This window comes from Acomys minous, assembly GCF_964271855.1.
Source record: "Acomys minous genome assembly, chromosome: 19".
Lineage (NCBI taxonomy): Eukaryota > Metazoa > Chordata > Mammalia > Rodentia > Muridae > Acomys > Acomys minous.
Genome location: NC_140499.1, coordinates 49,500,474 through 49,520,078, shown reverse-complemented (window position 1 = coordinate 49,520,078; position 19,605 = coordinate 49,500,474). Strand labels below are relative to the sequence as shown.

The 19,605-nt window shown below is 40.6% G+C and overlaps 1 protein-coding gene and 1 pseudogene across 4 annotated transcripts in view; both read left to right on the top strand.

Annotated features, from left to right (window-relative positions):
* Positions 1 to 19,605, top strand: part of GOLIM4 (golgi integral membrane protein 4) — an 86,120-nt gene that overhangs the window by 35,210 nt on the left and 31,305 nt on the right. For all 3 annotated transcript variants that reach the window (XM_084769261.1, XM_084769259.1, XM_084769260.1), the window contains exons 2-4: positions 14,413 to 14,487; positions 15,855 to 15,904; positions 18,130 to 18,183. In XM_084769261.1, the coding sequence (XP_084625387.1) occupies positions 14,413 to 14,487; positions 15,855 to 15,904; positions 18,130 to 18,183 (179 nt within the window). The remainder of the gene's footprint in view (positions 1 to 14,412; positions 14,488 to 15,854; positions 15,905 to 18,129; positions 18,184 to 19,605) is intronic.
* Positions 3,536 to 4,869, top strand: LOC311590368 (snRNA-activating protein complex subunit 1-like; annotated as a pseudogene). The gene is made up of 3 exons (XR_014783586.1): positions 3,536 to 4,168; positions 4,269 to 4,479; positions 4,669 to 4,869. The product of XR_014783586.1 is annotated as an snRNA-activating protein complex subunit 1-like (transcript).

Here is a 19,605-nt window from a genome sequence, read left to right as displayed (position 1 = left end):
ATGTACTTCTGTCTGCATTTCTATTCCTTTTCCTTTTGTTTTTCATTCCTAGATTAATGCATTTTATTCTCCCTAAACTTATCTTCAATGGATTTTTATCTGAGTTCTAAGTATGGATTAAAGTTGAAAAGAAAACTAGGAAGTCTCACTAGACTGCTGATATACTTACTCAAAGAAGTAATATGTCTTCTTTTTTTTAATCATCTAGTCATATGCTTTCAATAAATCTCATTATTGATCTTATTGTATCTCTTTCAAAAATCCTAAATATTTGATGATGAAGAATTTTTTCTCTACCGTTCATATAAAAACACTAAAAGTTGCACAATATAATAATGGCTGTGTTGGTAGTAATGAGCTGTATCAAGTTTAAAGCTGATTTGAATTGAATTCATATACTCTGTCTGGATATGTATCCAACTATATTCTTCATATTTAAATTTCAGAGGTAAAATTTGACTGGAAGACATGCGATTTTCTTTGGACTCAGGTATTCTTTAGTATGTATTAGTCTGGTCACTTAAACATTCTTTTATGCTAAGACTTGTTTATTTTGTGTGTGTGTTTGTTCGTATGTGCTTGCACATATGTTCATGTGTATACCACGGCACATGTGAAAGTCAGAAGACAATATACAGATGTTTCTTCTCTACAGAAACATCAAGCTCTGTGACCAAAACCCTTACCAAGCTAAGCCATCTTCCTGTCCACACTCAATAAATACTCTGCAGAAAATTACATTGTTCTCCACTCAAGGCTACACAGTCGCACATATTATAGAGACAGACATTTTCATAAGTAATCCCACAATGCAGTGGAAATGAAGTACAGTGAAAAGGTCTGGACAGAGACAGGGTATGGGGGGCTTTAAAGGGCCTGGGGGAGGGGAAGCCCTGCTTCCTTTCAAAGCCTGGGTGAACTCAGGTAAAGCTGACACAGACAGACAGCTGTTTGCTGTGCATGCCAGTGTGAGGGAACTAAGTACTCAAGCCTGCTCAAAGAAATATTTCCAGAAATCCTCCGGATCCTTAGATCATCATTGAGAATCTCCGGTAATCCCCTCTAAAACCCACACCTGCTAGAAGGACCATGCCCTTTCTTAAAGGAAGTAACAGAGGCCTCTTGTATTTGACCTTGATGAGTCTCACCCCATGATTGACACCTGTCTGTCTGTCTGATTGTACATTCAGTATCTTCCCACTCATACTCTGATACTGTCCCTTCTCTCATTCCTCCCTCCTGTACCTCAGGACAACTTTACTTACTTTCCTGTCACTTAGATAAAAATTAGGCAGGTAGATAGATAAATAGATGATACACACCACACACACACACACACACACACACACACACACACACACACATACACATATGGTTGGATGGCTAAATAGATAGGTAGGTAGACAGACGTATTTGCATCGAGGTTTGTTTTGAATGTATGAGACAAAGTGTCATGTATATCTAAGACCTAGAGTTCACTGTGTATGAGGGCAAGGACGACCTTGCCCTCCTGATTCTCTTGCCTCCAATGTCTCTACTTCCAGAGCGCTGTGGACTGGGAACGGAACCCAGTGCTTTATGTGTGCCAAGCAATTGCTTTGTCAAATGAACCGCATCCCCATCCCCTTGGACTTACTTTTATAATGCACTTCTAATCATCCACTCAAGTATTTTGATACTTTACTTCTGTGCATCCCTCTCTCTCTGTCTGTGGTGGTCACTCATCCTCACATACTAGATAAGGTTCTCTTCTTGTAAAACTAACCCTCTGAGAAGAAGTCTTTTAACACTGGAGTCAGAACAGAGCCTCTGCAATCCCTGGGTACCATCCCTAATGCTTCATTTTAAGCAGTCGATCTGTGCAAGGAAGATATTTGAGCTCAGAATGACCTCATTTTATGCAGTTAGATATTTATGGAAGGCACCTGACAGAATCTTTTTTTTTTTTTTAAGCCTGCTGGAACATTTAAAAACAGTGGGTATTTATTCCCAGGAAGGTGTCTTCAAAATTGCAAATACAAAATGTCTTTGGAAACAAGGCTTTCCACAAAAATAAAATAAAATCAATCTGTCTAGGAGTTAGCCAAACAAAAAGTATGACCGAGCTCTCACAGGACAAATAGAGGTGAGTCATTCTAATTTTTGTAAAGTCATCCTGAGACTTAGGGCAAAGTTTCCAGAAAAGGTCGGTGGACATAAATCTCCCTAGGTCTGTATCAGGAAAAGGTCTGTGCCCTCTAAAACTGTGTGAGAATTTAAAAAACTAAGCTTATGTTGATGTTGATGTCACTCGTGCGTACAGGTTTGAATCTAATTATGTCTAGAGATACAGGCAAAATGGCCCTTTAAATCTCCCCCCCCCCACCCCCCCTTCAAGAAAGGATTTCTCTGTGTAACAGCCCTGGCTGCCCTGGAACTTGCTCTGTAGACCAAGCTGACCTCTGACCTTCAACTCACAGAGATATGCCTGCCTTTGTCTCCTGAGTCCTGGGATCAAGGGTGTGCACCACTACCACCTGCCTGTATTTTGGCTTTTGCAAAAGATAATTTCATTCTCTCTCAAGTATTTTTGAAATTTCCTGTCATGAGTCTTTTTGTTTGTCCTTGAGAATTTCTTTATTTTCTACCATTTAAATGAAGTCTTGATGCTAAAGTGTATTAAGTAGGGAAGGTAAGATCCAGCTAGCAGAGGCAAATTGGATTCTCTGTGTCTAAAAAATCTCCTCCATGAATCCCTGTCATAAGTAATAACGATCTTGCTGCCAACAAGTGTTTTGTTTGTCTGAACTTTCATTTGTTCGGTTGGGTTTTAGTTGTTTACATTTAAATAAATGTTTTACATATTCACTGTATACACTACTGTGTTGCATACAAGTATGTATTGTGTGTTGACTCTATCTTCCCATCGCTAACCTTCCCTCTTGCTCTTCCCTCTTACATTTGTTTCTCTAGATAGAGTGACTCATGTCATATATACATACCTGATTTTACGTATCTGCAACTGGAAAGCACCATATTAAATCAGTTAAACCAGTCTTAGATAAAATACTGTATTCTCTCCAGCAGGAGGTTTCTAGATTTTTATATAGATATGATTTGAGTTTTTGATCAACTATCAGATAATATTTCTTACTTGAATCATGAGGACAGAACATAGTGGCTTTTTGGAAAAACAAGTAGTGCACTGGTCTTTCCAGTGAGGATCGAACCTCCCTGCCGCTTTATCTATCTGTTTGTTTGTTTATTGTTTTTTGAGACAGGGTTTCTCTTGTAGTCCTGGCTGTCCTAGACTCACTTTGTAGACCAGGCTGGCCTCGAACTTACAGCGATCCGCCTGCCTCTGCCTCCCAAGTGCTGGGATTACAGGTGTGCGCCACCACCTCCCTGCCACTTTGGAACCCTTCTTCTTTGCTGCCTCCCACAGCCTACCGCGGTGTTAAACACTAGCCCACGACCATTAGTTTGCTTCCCCTACAAATTTTTGTAAATAGAATAACTCAGAAAGGCCTTGGGACCCTGACACCCTGGAGGAAATATGGGGACTCCTGCGGGCGCTGGGACCCGTCCCACGGGTGTGGGAACACTTGCAGGCTTGGGGACCCCGCTGGGCCTGCAGACCTACTGCAAGACGCTGCTCAGCGCCTTCCAAGAGATGGAAGGCATGAGATTCAACCAGGACTTCGCAGAGCTCTGGCGCAGCATGAAGTTCGCGACCATCTTCTGTGGCAAAATGAGAAAATGAAAAAAGAACGTGTTTGCAAAAGAGGCTCTAGCTTTGGCTTGGCGCTATTTCTTGCCTCCGTACACCTTCCAGATCACAGAGTTGGCGCTTTGTATCTGCTCTTTGGGCTGTACCACCCAATGCGAAAGATCAGAGTTGCCCTCAAGGACTGGGATGATGTTATTAGATGTCAGCAAGACCAGACAAACGCACAGCATTTCGACGCAGATTTTGTTTTCCGGAAGCTTCAGCCACACAGAGCGTTCCATTTCCCAGCAATGCCTCAGCCGCTCTCGTGTAGAACGAAGAAAAAAATTCAACAAACGGGAGTGACACAAAAGTTTAAGGACCCAAACGATCGTCTGATGAAACTTACCACTTCTAATGTCTTAGAGGAAATGGTGAATGTTCACAATCACTATCAAAATATGAAGCATGCAGCCGGGCGTGGTGGCGTACAGCTTTAATCCCAGCCCTGTCTCAACAACAACAACAACAACAACAACAACAACAAAAAAAAAAAAACATATATATAATGCGATTTCAGCTGACAAGTTGATGCCAGCCTGGTCAAGGACTTTTTGACAACATTAAGGACATAGTTTTGGATCATCAGCAGTAGCACAGAGACAGGAAGAATTTGTCCTTAAGACCGAAACTTAAAGATGGAGAAGAGAGTGGTGAAGGCACTTCAGAGGAGCCAGAGAGATGTGAAAGAGCAGCGTCTCTAATGAAAATAAAAGCCAAAACCTTTTCAGGTGTCGTAACGCACGCCTTTAATCCCAGCACTCAGGAGGCAGAGGCAGGCGGATTGCTGCAAGTTCGAGGACAGCCTGCTCTACAAAGTGAGTCTAGGACAGGCAAGGCTACACAGAGAAAGCGCCTCTCAAACAAAATAAAACAAAACAAACACACACACAAAAAAACAAAAGCCAAAGCCTATTCAGCTGTGGCCCAGGTATCCAAGTCCAGGACCCATCACCAAACCATCCTTGACTCTTCCATTTCTGATTCTGGGTCAGGACAAGTGCAGGCAAAGTGACTAAGAGAAGAAGAGCCAGAGAGGCAACAGAACCAGCAGGGAGGAAGAGGTCTTCCAGCATCAAAGGTAATGTTCGGAATGAACCTAAGTAAGAAAGGTCTTTACGCCTGAGTACGCCTGTAATTACAGAAGAGGGGGACACTGATGGCATCAGCGAAGCAGAGTTCACTGCACCCACGAGAAAACTGGTGGAGTTTTAAACTTTGAGCTTTCCAGCAGAAGAGAAGGTGTGTTATCTTGTGTTTTTGAGCAGGACAGTGGCCAGTGAGGACTAACGTCTGACAACAAGGTCATTTCTGTGAAATGAGAGAGGCTGTCGTAGGTCAAAAGTTGGAGCGGAAGTTTGCTCTGAAGTTGAATTTTAACATTCCTCTTAAAAGTCTATATGAATGGAGATAAAGTTCACATTTAGGATTTAGTAGAAAGAATTGTACATTTGTGGATTAATAATATTTTCTGAAAGTTTTTGTGCTATTGCCTTAATATACTGTAATGCTTACCATTCTATTTACAAAACATGTCTTAAAATACTGTTTATATATAAATGACTCATACCTGCCAGCTAGCAATGGATTTGGCTGTGATTTTTGTTTAAAATTTTGTCTATTATGGTTAAGTGCAATAAAAATTTTGCCCCATAAAAAAAAAAAAAAAGAATTACTCAGTGAGTACCAACTTGCTGCCTGGCTTAATTTCTTTTTGAAAAAATATTTTATTAAATTTTGATAACTGTATAAATGTATTTTAGCATATCCACCCTCACATTGCCTCCCTTAACTCCTCTCAGATCTACTCCCAACTCACATCTTTTTTTTTTTTATAGTTACCTACTAACTTGAATTTGTACTACCCGTATATTTGTAGGTGTGGGACTATCCTCCTGAGTGCAGTTGACCTACCAAGAGCCACAACCTTAAACAAAACTGGCCATCCCTCTCCTAAAAGCCATCAGCTGTCCACAGTGGAGTAGTGAGGGCTCCTGAACGCCCACCCTACCCACCCACCTCTGTACTAGAATGTTGACTGCCTTGGGCTAGCTCAGGGGTCCAGTGGGATAGCTGGGGCTACATACATGAGCATGGACGAGGGGCAACACTGATGAGTATGGGTGACCAAAAGCCAGCTACATCAGCAAACAGCCTACTCTAGCATGCATCGACTCACAAAAGCTGTATTCCTAGACAGCCTACCTGTGTGACCTACAGTTGTTAGCCGAAGCCTCCTCTCTGCTGCAGTTGTTAGTGTGCTTCCCTGGGGAGGAGCAGTGTGGATTTTTTTTAACTGTCTGAGCTCCTGAGCCTCCTGCGTTATATTAGCTCTTGAGTCTTGAGCCTCCTTGTTTCCTCCAAGAGGGAATGCTTCAATTTGGAGGAAATAGCTACACAACACCCAGATTATATCTTGTGTCCCATTCAGTCTCGTTAATACAAAGTTCCCACCACATTTATGTTCAGAACAAACGAATGGTTCCCCACATCCCTGTGAATAAAAGTCCAAGTTAGAGGCCTATAGAAAGTTTCCTCCTCTGTCTCCCCAAGACTCTGCCCTCCAGGCTGGCCATGATCAGGCTCTCGGACCTCTGATCCTGTCTTTCAGCACAAGCATGCTTGGATGCTTGGGATCTGTTCTCTCTCCCTCCCCCCCCCCCACACCTATAATCCTTTCAAGGTTAGCTTCCAATAGGTCCTTTTTAAAGAGGCCTTATGTCACTTACACTCTGAAGAAAAACCTGCATCCTCAGCTCGCCACACTTTGAATATCTTTCAGTTGCTTGCTCTTTCAATTGCCATCTAAAACAGTATTTATTCTGTTCATTATTTATTATTTCTATATCTTTTCTCAGACCAGAATATTCCTTTCTTTATTTCCCCCTGAGACAGGATTTCTCTGTGCAGCCTTGGCTTTCCAGGACTTACTTTGCAGACCAGGCTGGCTTCGAACTCACAGTGATCTACCTGCCTCTGCCTCCCTCAGTGCTGGGAATAAAGGTGTGTGTGACCACATCTAGCTTAGAATATTACTTTCCACAAGGCAGATTTAAAAACAAAACAGAACAAAGCAAAACTGTTTTGTTCATGTTGTAGTCCCAGATGTCAGAAAAAATGCCTGGAACATAGTGTGTACTCAATAAATATTTGTTTGTAACATAGAAACAACTTAAGACCTGATATCTGAATACTGAAATTTAGGCTTTCCATCTTTAGTAGAATCACTTAAAGTGTCCATAGAGGCAAATTCTCATTTAAAAAATGTTAGAGATGACTTATGAAAATTTACTTTTATGCTTGCTTCAAGCACATCAGTTGCAAAGAATATAGCTCCATTATTTCATTATAAAATTCATGTGCCCTTTAGACTTCATTAGATACTTTGTTGATGTGATCAAATTCCCCCAAACAAACAACTTAGAGAATTAAGAATTTATTGTACCACCCATGATGCTAGAGAAGGCTAGAGGACAGTAACTTAAGGCAATTAGGCACAGTGTACATGCAATAAGGAAGCAGAGAGCAGTCAGCAAATGGGGCAGAAGCTTTCCCTGCTCCCTAACAACTCCACAGTCTCCAAACACTACCACCAGCTGGAGACCAAGTGATCAAATACATGAGCCAGTTGGGGGCACTTTACATTCAGTCCAGAACATGTTCTTAGTCCATCATAAGAGGATTTGTACACACCTCCACATCAATTTCGAGGATTAGAAACTATTCCTCTCTCCCTGCTTTCATGCACCCCCTATATCCTCATTTTTCTCGTCTTCATTGTTAACCTGAAATAGATGAAGTTGTCTGAATGAAGTTCAACAGCTAGTTAAGAAGGTTCCTACATATGATCTATAATGTCTATATGTATGTGTGTGTGTGTGTGTGTATATATATATATATATATATATATATATATATATATATATATATATATATATATATATATACTATAGACCTTTGGAATAAGGTTTGCTTCTATTACTACAACTCAGAAACTTCTTTTTTCCCCTCTCTCATTAATTTGTTTATTCACTTTACATGCTGATCACAGCTCCCTCTCCTTTCCTCCCTGTCTCCACCCCTCACAAACCCCTCCCCTCATCTTCTCTTCCCCTTCTCTGCCACAGAGGCCCCCGCCTGGGTTCCAACCCACACTGTCACGTCAAGTCCCAGCAGGACTAGGTGCACCCTTTCCCACTGACGTCAGACAACGCAGCCCACTTAGGGGGAAGGAATCCAAAGATAGGCAACAGGGTCCGAGACAGTTCCAACTCTAGTTGTTAGGTGACCCACATGAAGCTTACACATCTGCTACATATGTGCTGGGGGCCTTTGTCTAGCCCATGTATACTCTTTGGTTGGTTTTCAGTCTTTGTGAACCCTCATGGGCCCAGGCTAGTTGACTCTGTAGATCTTGTAGTATCTTTGACCCTCCTGGCTCCCTCAGTCCTTCCCCCCACTTTCCACAAGACTCCCTGGGCTCCCCCTATTGTTTGGCTGTGGGTATCTGCATCTGTTTCCATAATCTGTTGGGTGTAGCCTCTTAGAAGACAGTTATGTTAGGCTCCTGTCTGCAAGCAGAGCAGCAGAGTATCATTAAATAGTGTCAGGGGTTGTCTTTCTCCAATGGGATGGGCACTGCTTTCATATAGTCCCAAAAGTTTGGATATGTTGTGCCCTCATTTTCGTGGAATTCTAGAAAGTCTTTAATTTCTTTCTTTATTTCTCCCTTAGTTTATAACATCTGCTAGTTTCATTATTTCTTTGTTTAGTTTCTGTCTATCGGTAAGAGTTAGGTGTTGAAGTCTCTCACTGCTAATGTGTGATGTTTGATATGTGATTTAAACTTTAGCAATGTTTCTTTTACGAATGTGGGTTGCACTTGCATTTGGGGTATAGATGTTCAGAATTGAAATGTCATCTTGGTCTATTTTTCCTTTGATGGGTATGAAATGTCCTTCTTCATCTCCTTTGATTAGTTTTGGATGAAATTCTATTATATTAGCTATTAGAATGGTTACTCCAGTTTGCTTCTTGGGACCATTTTACTGAAAAACCTTTTTCCAGCACTTTATGCTGAGGCAGTGTTTATATTTGTTGATGAAGTGTGTTTCTTGTATGCAACAGAATGATGGATCCTGTTTCTCATTCATTCTGTTAGCCTGTGTCTTTTTATTGGGGGAACTGAGTCTCATTGATATTGAGAGATATTAATGACCAATGATTGTTAATTCCCGGTATTTTGATGTTGTTGTTGGGTATGTGTGTGTTTCCCTTCTTTTGGTTTTGCTACTGTGAAGTTATTTCTTTCTTGTGTTTTTCTTTGTTGTACTTTTCCTTCAATTTTCTTCTGTAGGGCTGGATTTGTGGATTGATATTGTGTACATTTTGTTTTGTTATGTAATATCTTGTTTTCTCCATCTATGGTGATTAAAATGTTTCTGGGTATAGTAGTCTGGGCTGACATCTGTGGTCTTTTAGAGTCTGCAAGACATCTATCCATGCCCTTCTGGCTTTTAGGGTCTCTGTTGAGAAGTCAGATGTAATTCTGATAGGTCTGCCTTTATTTGTTACTTGGCCTTTGGATGTGGAAGTCTTCTCCTTCTTCTATTTCTATTATTCTTGAGTTTGGTGCTTATATAGTATTCCCACTTTTCTGCATGCTTTGTGTCAGGAAATTTTTAGATTTAACACATTCTTTGGCCAGTGGGTCAATTTCTTCAATCATATTTTCTACACCCGAGATTCTCTCTTCCATTTCTTGTATTTTGTTTGGTGATGCTTGCGTCTGTACTTCCTGTTTTCTTCCCTAGGTTTTCCACCTCCAGGTTTCCTTCAGTTTGTTCTCTTGCTTCTATTTCCATTTTTGTGTCTTGGATCGTTTTATTCATTTCCTTCACCTGCTTCATTGTATTTTTCTGTATCTCTTTAGGGGATTTATTCATTTCCTCAGCTTTAAGTTTTTAATCCTGTACCTATATAGTCATGCATGTATAGTGTGAGATTTCCATGTGGCAGGACATTTTCCTTTCAGCTCTGAAGACTTCCTGTAGACTGTCTGCCAGATGAGCCTCTGTTCCTTTAAGGGTCCTCATGCTTGACCAATAAGCACTCCTGCCACTGAGCCATCTTCCCAGCCCTGTGAAGGAGAAGGGAATGCAGAAACTATTCATGCTGATACGTTGGGGGGAAAAGCAGTTAGTACTCTGCTAAGGTAATATTTTGCATGTTCAAGGAGAAGCAAGAAGGATTTGTGGTCAGAAGATGAATAATAAGGTGAATCATTCAGGATGTGAATAGAAGACTCGAGAAGGCAGTTCTCAATGTGTGTGGGTCTTATGCATTCATGGAAGTCCAACTAATAACCAGATTAAAGCATAAATTACAAACCAGGCAGGAAAGGTTGTAATGGAAGATGTGTGTGCTAGCTTCCTGCCACTACGACAAATATCAAAGGAATGTCTTGAGGAAAGGCTTGTTTTGACTCAGTCTTAAAAGTCCCAATCTATAATGTTTGGCCCTGGTGTTGCTGTTATTGTTCTGTACATGGTGGGAAAACAAACAAACAAACAGACAACACCTCAACTGCTTACTCCAGTGGCCAAGGGACCCCACTAAGCCTCAACTGCTTAAAATTCACTGCCTCCCAATGGGGTCACTTAGGACTGAGCCTTTAACACATGAATCTCCAAACACATTCAAATTCCAAACATTAGCTACCTAAACTCGGGATAGAGTGAGACGAAAGTCCTTGATATAACAGCGAAGGAATTCATCTATAAAAGAGAAACCAGGAAGACGGACCTTAGCACTGTGCCTTAGTGATGCCCTCTTACCCTTTTCGGGAGCTGGAAGAAAGGCCCAAGGTAACGGTCAAACATACCATTTATCTCCTTTGTCCCTTTAGGTAGTTATTGACTATGGATTTTCTAAGATCTTCTGTGTTCATCTTCAGACTTTGTATGAAGTAAAATTACAAAAGCAAGAAGAAGAGAGATAATAAAAATATCTCTGTCAAAAAATACATATCTGTCATGTTCTTTTCATGTTGAATCACCATCTTCTGTGTGCTAGAGAAAGGGCCCAGCGGCTGGCGTCCACCCCATTTATAGTGACTTGGTGCTACAGGTCAAAGTGCTTCTAAAACAATGTAATAATGGGACAGGGGAGACAATCCAGTTGGTGAAGTAACAGCTGCACCAACATGAAGACTCATGTTTAGCTCCCCAGCAGTCACATAAACAAGCCAGGTGCGGTGGAGCACGTCTGTAACTGAAGGTGTAACAAGTGGGCCCTCTGACGTTCATTGTCCATGCATCCTAGCTGAATGGACAGGTTTCAGGCTCAATGAAAGATGCTGCCTCAAGAAACAAGACAAAGAGCTCTCAAGGAAAAGACCTGACATTTATTATGTCTCTGCATGCATGTACATGTATATGTGCATGCATGTGTACACACACACGTATCCATAGAGATTCATATAAAACACACACTCACGTACAGATTATCATAAATACCTGATTTTAATCCTGAAGTTACCCAAAGCCTTTGAAAACGTTCTGTTCTGACAACTATGTATTGCTCTGAATTTATTTTCCTTTTTCTTACTTGTTATCTAATTATCTTCCTATAGCCACAGGTGTTGAAATTACAAACTTATTCATTTAACATTTGATTATTGACGAACTTTAATTATTCCACCAGTTGTACTATGTGACTCTCATCCAAGTTTTAGGCCTTGTTTTGTAAAGGGAAAATGTTATATTGTAATCAGATTGAAGAGGGAAAAAATTATGGCTATTGTTGGTTCTGCCAAAGAATCATTGCCCTCCCCTGGCTTAAGGAGTTAAGTCACTAGGTGGTGCTTTCTGAAGATTTCGGGGTGTTATTTTTTTTAAATTATAAAATGTTTACTTATATTACATGTCTGAATGTTTTGTGTGCAAGTGTTTAGATGTGCCCAAGCATGCTTGGTGTTTGTGTAGGGCAAAAGAAGGCCTCCTGATCCCCTGGAACTGAGTGACTGATGGCTGTGAACCATCGTGTGGGTTCTGGTGACCAAACCTGGGTCCTCTGCATGAGCAAGAGCTTGCAACTACTGAGCCATCTCTTCACCTCTGACAAGAATTGCTTCTCAGTTCTGAGTTGCAGTGTTTTGCTCTGAACTTCTGAAAATAGTGTTTCACCCAGAAGTAAATGCACACAGCGTTTCTTCTGTAACTTTTAGATGAAACTCAGTGTTAAAATGCTAAATGATTGGAGGAAGCAAATGTTGTTTTAAACCCTTAAGAGATTCTTCTTTCCTTCTTTTTCTAAAATTGAAATGAGCCCTCTCTTCATTCCATTCTGTTTGTTTGCTTGCTTGCTTATTTGTTTATTTTTTGAGACAGGACTTGGCTGTCCTGGACTCTCTCTGTAGACCAGGCTGGCCTCGAACTCACAAGAGATCCACCTGCCTCTGCCTCCTAAGTGCTGGGGTTAAAGGCATGTGCCACTACCACCCAGCCCTCTTTCAATGATTTATTGCATGCAAAATATTGCATCCCCTTTCAACAAACCTAGGAGGAGAGGATTATTACCGAGCCCCCCCCACTCCCCGCCAATGACTTCTTCACCAGATTAATGAGTTTGAATGGCAGGTTTGAAGCATTGTTTTAAACTCCCCACCACTGGACTTAATGCTATTGACTTCAGAGTATAAATAGAAAAATAGAGACAGGTGACAAGGATTGATTAGCAATCTTTCCTCTAACAGAAGCAATAAACCTATTAGATAAATCACTAGCTCGAAATCCTGAGAAATGTGTGGTGAAAGATGTATGTGAGTGTGTGTATGTGTGTGTGTGTGTGTGCGCGCGCGCATGACAGAGAGAGAGAGAGAGAGAGAGAGAGGGAGGGAGGGAGAGAGAGAGAGAGAGAGAGAGGGAGGGAGGGAGGGAGGGAGAGGGGGAGAGGGAAGGGAATAGTGATTGTGTTTTCTAGAAGGACGTAAAGATTCTATCTGGTCTATCTTTATTGCCAATGAATTTTTATGGAAAAATTGGCTTCCAGATTCTAATAAACTGAAAAAAAAAAAAAACCCAGGATACTTGGCATATCTTCAGGGTTTTTCAAGTAAAAAGAAATAGGCTAATATTATTGGCAATGGATCAACAACATGCATATCATAATTATTTTTTAGTGTAACCATTCCCTTTTCCTTCCTCATTCCAGAAACCATTCAGGGTGGGGTATTTCGCACCAATCTAGGCCACAAAGGAGGGAGAAGAGCACTCACTAGTAACAAGAAGCTGTGACTGAGAGATGGCAGAGGGACAAGCAGGCAAGCCCTTCAGCACCAAGGGGTCATAGCAGGAGAAAGAAGAGGCGGGTGCTGGGATCCTGGCAACTTTGGCAGCAGCCATTTGTGTTGTATACAGACAGCTATTGACCAAAGATGATGGCATTATATATAGCCAGGGGGGGTGCTTGGGTGTGATCAAAGAACAGAGTAACAGAATTGGCTTAGCTTGCCGGAGAATGAGATCATAGTTGACACAGTGCTGAACAAACAGGAGTTGGAGAGCACATCTGAAATTGAATTTATCCCTTTCTCAGCCCTCGCTGCCTGTTCAAACCACTCTGCCACTGAGCTTTCTGTTCCCAGACAAAGTCCGAGACACATTTGTTGATTTCTCAGGCTCCTCTGGGAATTAAAACAAAATCAAATGTCCCTGAATTTATTAATAGTTTACACCTATACGCATGGCATTGGTTTGTCGATTGTTCTATCTGATCCAGTCTAGGGTAATAAATCACCTTTCATCCACTCCCAAGGTGAAATTTCTTTCGCTTGCAGCTTCTGCTTGCTGCTGATGTCCACGCACCCATGTGTTAGGAGCCGTGGTGAGCACTGTTCCCTGTTTCCCTCCACAAGTGTATCTTCCTCCCTTCTCTGCAAGCGACTCTGACTTTTTCAAAGTGTATGAATAAGCAGAAAGCTGAGCAGGCAGAAAGACCTTCCAGAACGGACATCACTTTGCTCTCCCGGATAGTGCGAGCACTTCCGTGGGTTTTTGGCGAGTCTCTCTGTCCTCTTTCTCTGCCTTCTTGTACACGCTGGCTTCAACATAACGGAAGTGGAAAGAGAGTCTCCTCTTTCTTCACAGTGGTGTGCTGCTTAGCTTTCCGTGGCAGTTGGCTTAGCTCATGCTTCTTGAGATGCAGAGCACACTGACTTTGCAGATAAGAGTCATTAAGAGGGAAATGCTCGTCTGGTACTTAACCAGGGAAGCAAGAACAAGGGATGTGGATGAGGGCGGAACTGCCCTGTGGACTGTGATTGATATCCTGCACGTGGACACAATTGCCTGGTGGCGGACCTCCTATAGACACACACCTAGGAGAGCACAGGAAAAGGTTCCTGGCTACCTGACATATCAGGGTTTGCTAGAGAGTCTGCCCAGAATTATGCCTAGTGACATGTGTGTCACTCGTGCATATTACTTGCACAGAATATGGATCTTTGAACACATCTACCTGCTTTCTTCACCACAACCGTGAACATTTATGTTTTTACTTTAATTGGATGTGGGCCCTATGTTGGTTTTTTTGTTTTTTAAATTGCTATTTATTTCACTCTGGACTTTTTAGTTCTCTGACAAGTTTAACTCTTTCTCTTGCAGTTGTATATGAACACAGATCAAGGTTAGAGAAATCTTTGCAAAAAGAAAGACTTGAACACAAGAAAGCAAAGGAAGGTAAGATAGTGAGGGCTTGGGCCCTGTTGTTTACTCCTACCCTTCTTTGTTGTATCATGTAATTGATCTATGATGCTTTTGGCTTTTTTTCTTTTTCCTAAGTTGTTTCTCAAATCCACCCGAAACCAGGTAGGCAGAGAAAGAGCTGTCAATAAATGTGTTAGGCACGGTTTGCAGACATTTTATATAGTCTTAGTGATGGGGTAAACAGCTCTTTCTTCTCCCTTGGGAACTCAAGTCAGATAGCAAATGGAACATGTGTGCGCTTCATCATCCAGGTCACGACTGAAAGGTCTTTGTTTCCTCCAATCCCATGAAGAACCGTCTGTATAAGAGGCTCAAGTTTAGATTTAGAAATTTTCATTCTATTTTTTGCAGTCTTCATTGAGGTCATAGGTTGGCATACAAATCATTTCAGAAGTAATACATGGCTTCCCTTCTAAATATTACATAGGTATATTACTAATGCATCAAATCTCTTTCAGTAGTTGTGGTTTAGGAAAACATGCATTGTTTAGAATATGACATTTTTTTATACACTCCACCTTAGGTCTGTAACTTAGTGAGTTGACCCACTACCTGGAATCTTTTGAATGAAGTAGCTGTAATTATTATTTCATTAAAAATTTTACTGGCACAGTTGTTCAGTTAGAAATTAACACAACACAGGCAATGGCATTAAATTTTACCAGAGTTTTCAATGAAAACATGCATTCCAACAACCAGCTAATGGTAGTTTTCTTCATTTTTTTATTTCTTATTTATTCATATGTTGTGATGAATCTTAGAATTTAAACCCTTGGCTCCCTTGATGAGTGTGGGTTGGGTGCTAGGTACAATGCAATACTCCCTGACTCGTAGGTTGAACAGAGTTTACAAATGCTGAGAAATGCTTTAAGACTTATTTTTGCCCTGTCTTCCACCTGCAGAGTGGTTTTATGGAGCCATCTAGTGGATAATAAAGTTTTCAGAGCTTTGAAGATGGAGTAGATGGCTTGCTTGTCTTTTCAGTTCCAGAAGAAATTTGGTGTGCCCTCTAGGGGGAGGCTTTAAATCACCCTTGCCTCCAGATATACCCAAGCCTCTGAGTTTCAAAGGCAGATTTCACAGAGACATTCCAAGTGTGCTATTAGACACTTGACAGCCATTCTGGTGATGCAGGATTTGCACATAGAAGGGAAAGTGGAAAACTGTGACATGTTTTCCAGAGCTTTGAGTTGTAAAATGAAGTACTTAAACCACCAGTTAGACTGATTTGCACTGAAATCATTTTTGTAAGTCTGAGTAAAGTATAACTTTTTTCCTCTGAGACTTTAAAAGTTTTTAAATGTGTTAACATATACTTTCTCCATTTTTATCTTTCACAGATTTCCTTGTTTATAAGTTAGAAGCACAAGAAACGCTAAACAAAGGAAGGGTAAGGCTTTTTTCCTCTTTTCGATTTAATTTGTTTTCATGAACTTTGAGGAAGATAAAAATATTAGTGCAAAAACTTTTACTCTATCACTAGCATTCTGGGGTAGTCATAGATTTTTGTTACCAAAAAAAAAAAAAAAGAAAAAACAAACAAAAAAATTCAGAGAGGAAAAGCCTAACCATTGTTTTTGTTTTTTTTTAACTTCCCTATTCATGCTTCTTGACACATGAATGATGATTAATGATAAATTTAGATAGGCTCACTGTGTCATATGAAGTTTTGTTGCTCGGTTTGGTTCTGGAGTTTTGAAACGGGTTTCCATACAAGATGGCCTCAAAATCATTGAGTAGCAGAAGATGACTTTGAACTCCTGACCTCTTGTCTTTACTTCCTTAGTGCTGAGATGACAGATATGCACTATATATGGCCAGCAAAGAGGGTCTTTTTTTGTTTTGTTTTGTTTTGTTTTTTGGTTGTCAGCCTAGCCTTTAATGGCTGAGCCATCTCTCCAGCCTGAGAGGGTCATTTTATTCACTCTTTTATTTGACTATGGTCTCTCTTTTCAATGACATGCAAGACTTCGGTTTGCCTTTACAAAGTACTATCAAACAGGAGACCTGACTTAGAGTTGCCATTTGCAAGCATCTGAAGAATGAGTTATGGACAGACTGAGTGATGTTGGCATTTAAAAATATTTTAAGGTTAAAACTGAATGGAGAAAGAGTCACTCTCTTACATTAGAAAAATGTATGAGTGTTAGTTGAATAAAACATGCATGTTTAGGTATTTCAACACTGAGAAAAGCTAGTTCTTTGAATTGCCTGAAAGAGGCATTTAGCTTTCAAATTTAACTTGCCTTCAAAAGCCCATTCAGATCTGTGCGCATACAGTTGTGTATTTTGTAATGTAATCTCTTTATAAACTAAAAAGAAAGAAAGGGAGGGAGGGAAGGAGGGAGGGAGGGAGGGAGGGGAAGGGGAGAGAGAAAGACAGACAGATAGAAAGAGAGGCAGGCAATGAAATGATAAAGCAAAAGTGTAGTTTATTTTAGGAGCTATGAAAAGAAACCACAGAGTGCACCTGTGTGGAGACAGATCACAGCAGGGGTGTTGCTGTGCAAAAAATAAACCAGCCTATCGAAGGGAGACAGAACTCTCCAGGTGTCTTCAGTGTATTCATTGGGAGTGGCAGCCTAGTATTTTGGAACTGGGAGGCCTGTATGGACAGCTGCTCTGTGGACTGTGGAATGGTCTAGAACATGGGATCAGAAGGGGGAGTTCAGCTACCATCAGCTTGGGCTCAAGCGCCACTCCTCCTCCTCCTCCTCCTCCTCCTCCTCCTCCTCCTCCTCTTCCTCCTCCTTCTCCTCTGCTACCATGTAAATAACTTGCTCTACTTCTAGTGTTTCACTCTGGTAGTGAAGTGAAGATTATGCAAATGCCCATTAACACTGAGGGAAGAACAGCCTTTCCTTTCACCCTTGAGACAGGCAGACAGAGCCCTGAGGCCTGCCCTTAATGGATGCTCCCCCACCCCTCCCAACCCTGCTGGGCACAAAATACTGTATTAGGTTTACACAGTGACTTTCAGAAGTTCATTGAGTGACTGGGCCTCTAGGCTTCTTTCGATTGTGAAAAACAGAACTAAATCCTTTCTAAGATTCCTGTCAACCTATCATTTTATGATGAGTCTATTTTCATGATTTTCATGACAAAAATCTAACAAACCCAGAAGAAAACGGAAACGACTTCATTTCTGCTGTTAAATAAAGAAACAGGTGCTCTTAGGGGGTGTCTTAGTGGTAGAAAAGTTTAATCTCCAGTAATGCTAAATAAATGATGATAGACAGATAGACAGATAGACAGACAGACAGACAGACAGATAGATGAGATGGCCCTAAAGACATGCTGTCTCTAACACAGAATTTATGTTAGCTTACAAAAGCAAAAGTGGGGGCTGGAGAGATGGCTCAGTGGTTAAGAGCACTGTCTGCTCTTCCAAAGGACTCAGGTTCAATTCCCAGCACCCACATGGCAGCTCACAACTGTCGGTAACTGCAGTTCCAGGGGATCTGACACCCTCACACCAATGTACATAAAATTAAATAAATTAAAAAAAAGAAAACAAAAGCAAAAGTGAAAATCTTTTATCGGGCAATGAAGCTGTCCACAGCAAAAGAACCAGATCTTCTATCTTTTGTTGATTTGATTTTCCTTTATTTACAGCAAGATTCCAATAGCAGATACAGCGCATTGAATGTCCAACATCAGATGCTGAAAGTAAGTAACATAAATGTCGCTAATGAATGAAGAGAGGAGCAGGAAATATTCAAACTGATTAACCGTATTTAATATGGTAAAAAAGAAGGTTTACAGAAAGTTTACTTGGTCTATAGACATGGTTATCTAAAAATTGTCTATAGTTATAATACCTCAGCATGATTATTACTTTTTTTTTACAAAAAAAAATGAGGTTAATGTATTTCCCCTTTCCTCATATAATAATGAGGCTTTCTTGTTACCTACTTTTAAATTTTTGTTCTCTTTGATAGCTTTAATGTCCTTTGTTTTCTTAGTTTCTCACAGTGGTTTTTCTTTTATTTTACACAGACTAATGTGTGTAGAACTCAAACATCTTGTCTGTGTAACTAATGTTTGACAGAAGCACTTTTAACTACTCCAAGAACACAATTTATTATTTACATATTTTTCTCCCCTGGACATTGGGTAAAACTCACTATCACAAGTCAGGAAGACAAGAACCACAAAAAGTAAGAAAGTCACTGATTCTGTCAAGCTGGGAGCGATTCGCACAGCATCCAGCACCATGTGCAAATCCTACCGTGGTCTCCACCCCACATCAGCCCTATGTGTTGGTTTATTGTTTCCTATGCCTTCATATCAGCAGGATACACACTTTCTAGTGAAAGAGACCTTCCTTATCGCCAAGAGTATAGTACATTAGAGCAGGGCAACCTTCCACATAAGCATTTGGAGACTGGCGAAATTCACTAATTTCTAATGATGGTGCAAAATTCTAATATAAAATCAAATAAATAAAAGTGAACTCTAGAAACAATTCGTTACTTCCCCCAAAGGGAAGATAGCCCTCTTTCTCTTTCTCTCCTCTACCCCAACCATTCTCAAACTGGATTACTAGAAGATTGAAAATCAAAGAGATGTTGAATAAAGTGGTTCTTTGTGGTCAATAGTCCTGCCTTTGAGTACTTCTAAAATATGGAGAAGAAAACTGAGGGGGCATACTGAAGAAAAGCAGACTTTTTCTTGCCGTGGTTTTTTTGGGCATGTAGTCAATATAACACACGTGAACTAGGAAGAACCAGCAATCCTAAAAGGAATAAAAGATGGTGGTAGATATGTACAAATATGACACCATGAAAAGTCTTGAGCGTTTTCAGATTTAGATAGCTTAACTTAGAGTCACCTTGGAGCCTCACATGAATATTGTGCAGCCTCGATCTTGCTTGTTAAGTAGAGAAAAATACACAGTGTAGCTAAGGTTAAATTTATCACTCCTTTTCTTTCTCCAGTAGTTTGACTCCAGGGAAATAGCTTAGATTGTTCCCTCTTCCTTATTTTATGCTAGCTTCTTACACTTATTGGTGTTTAAAACTGAGGATAGATTTATCTTTCACCGTCATCTCAAACTATTGGGTCGAAGGGTAAAGAAAATGACAGGGA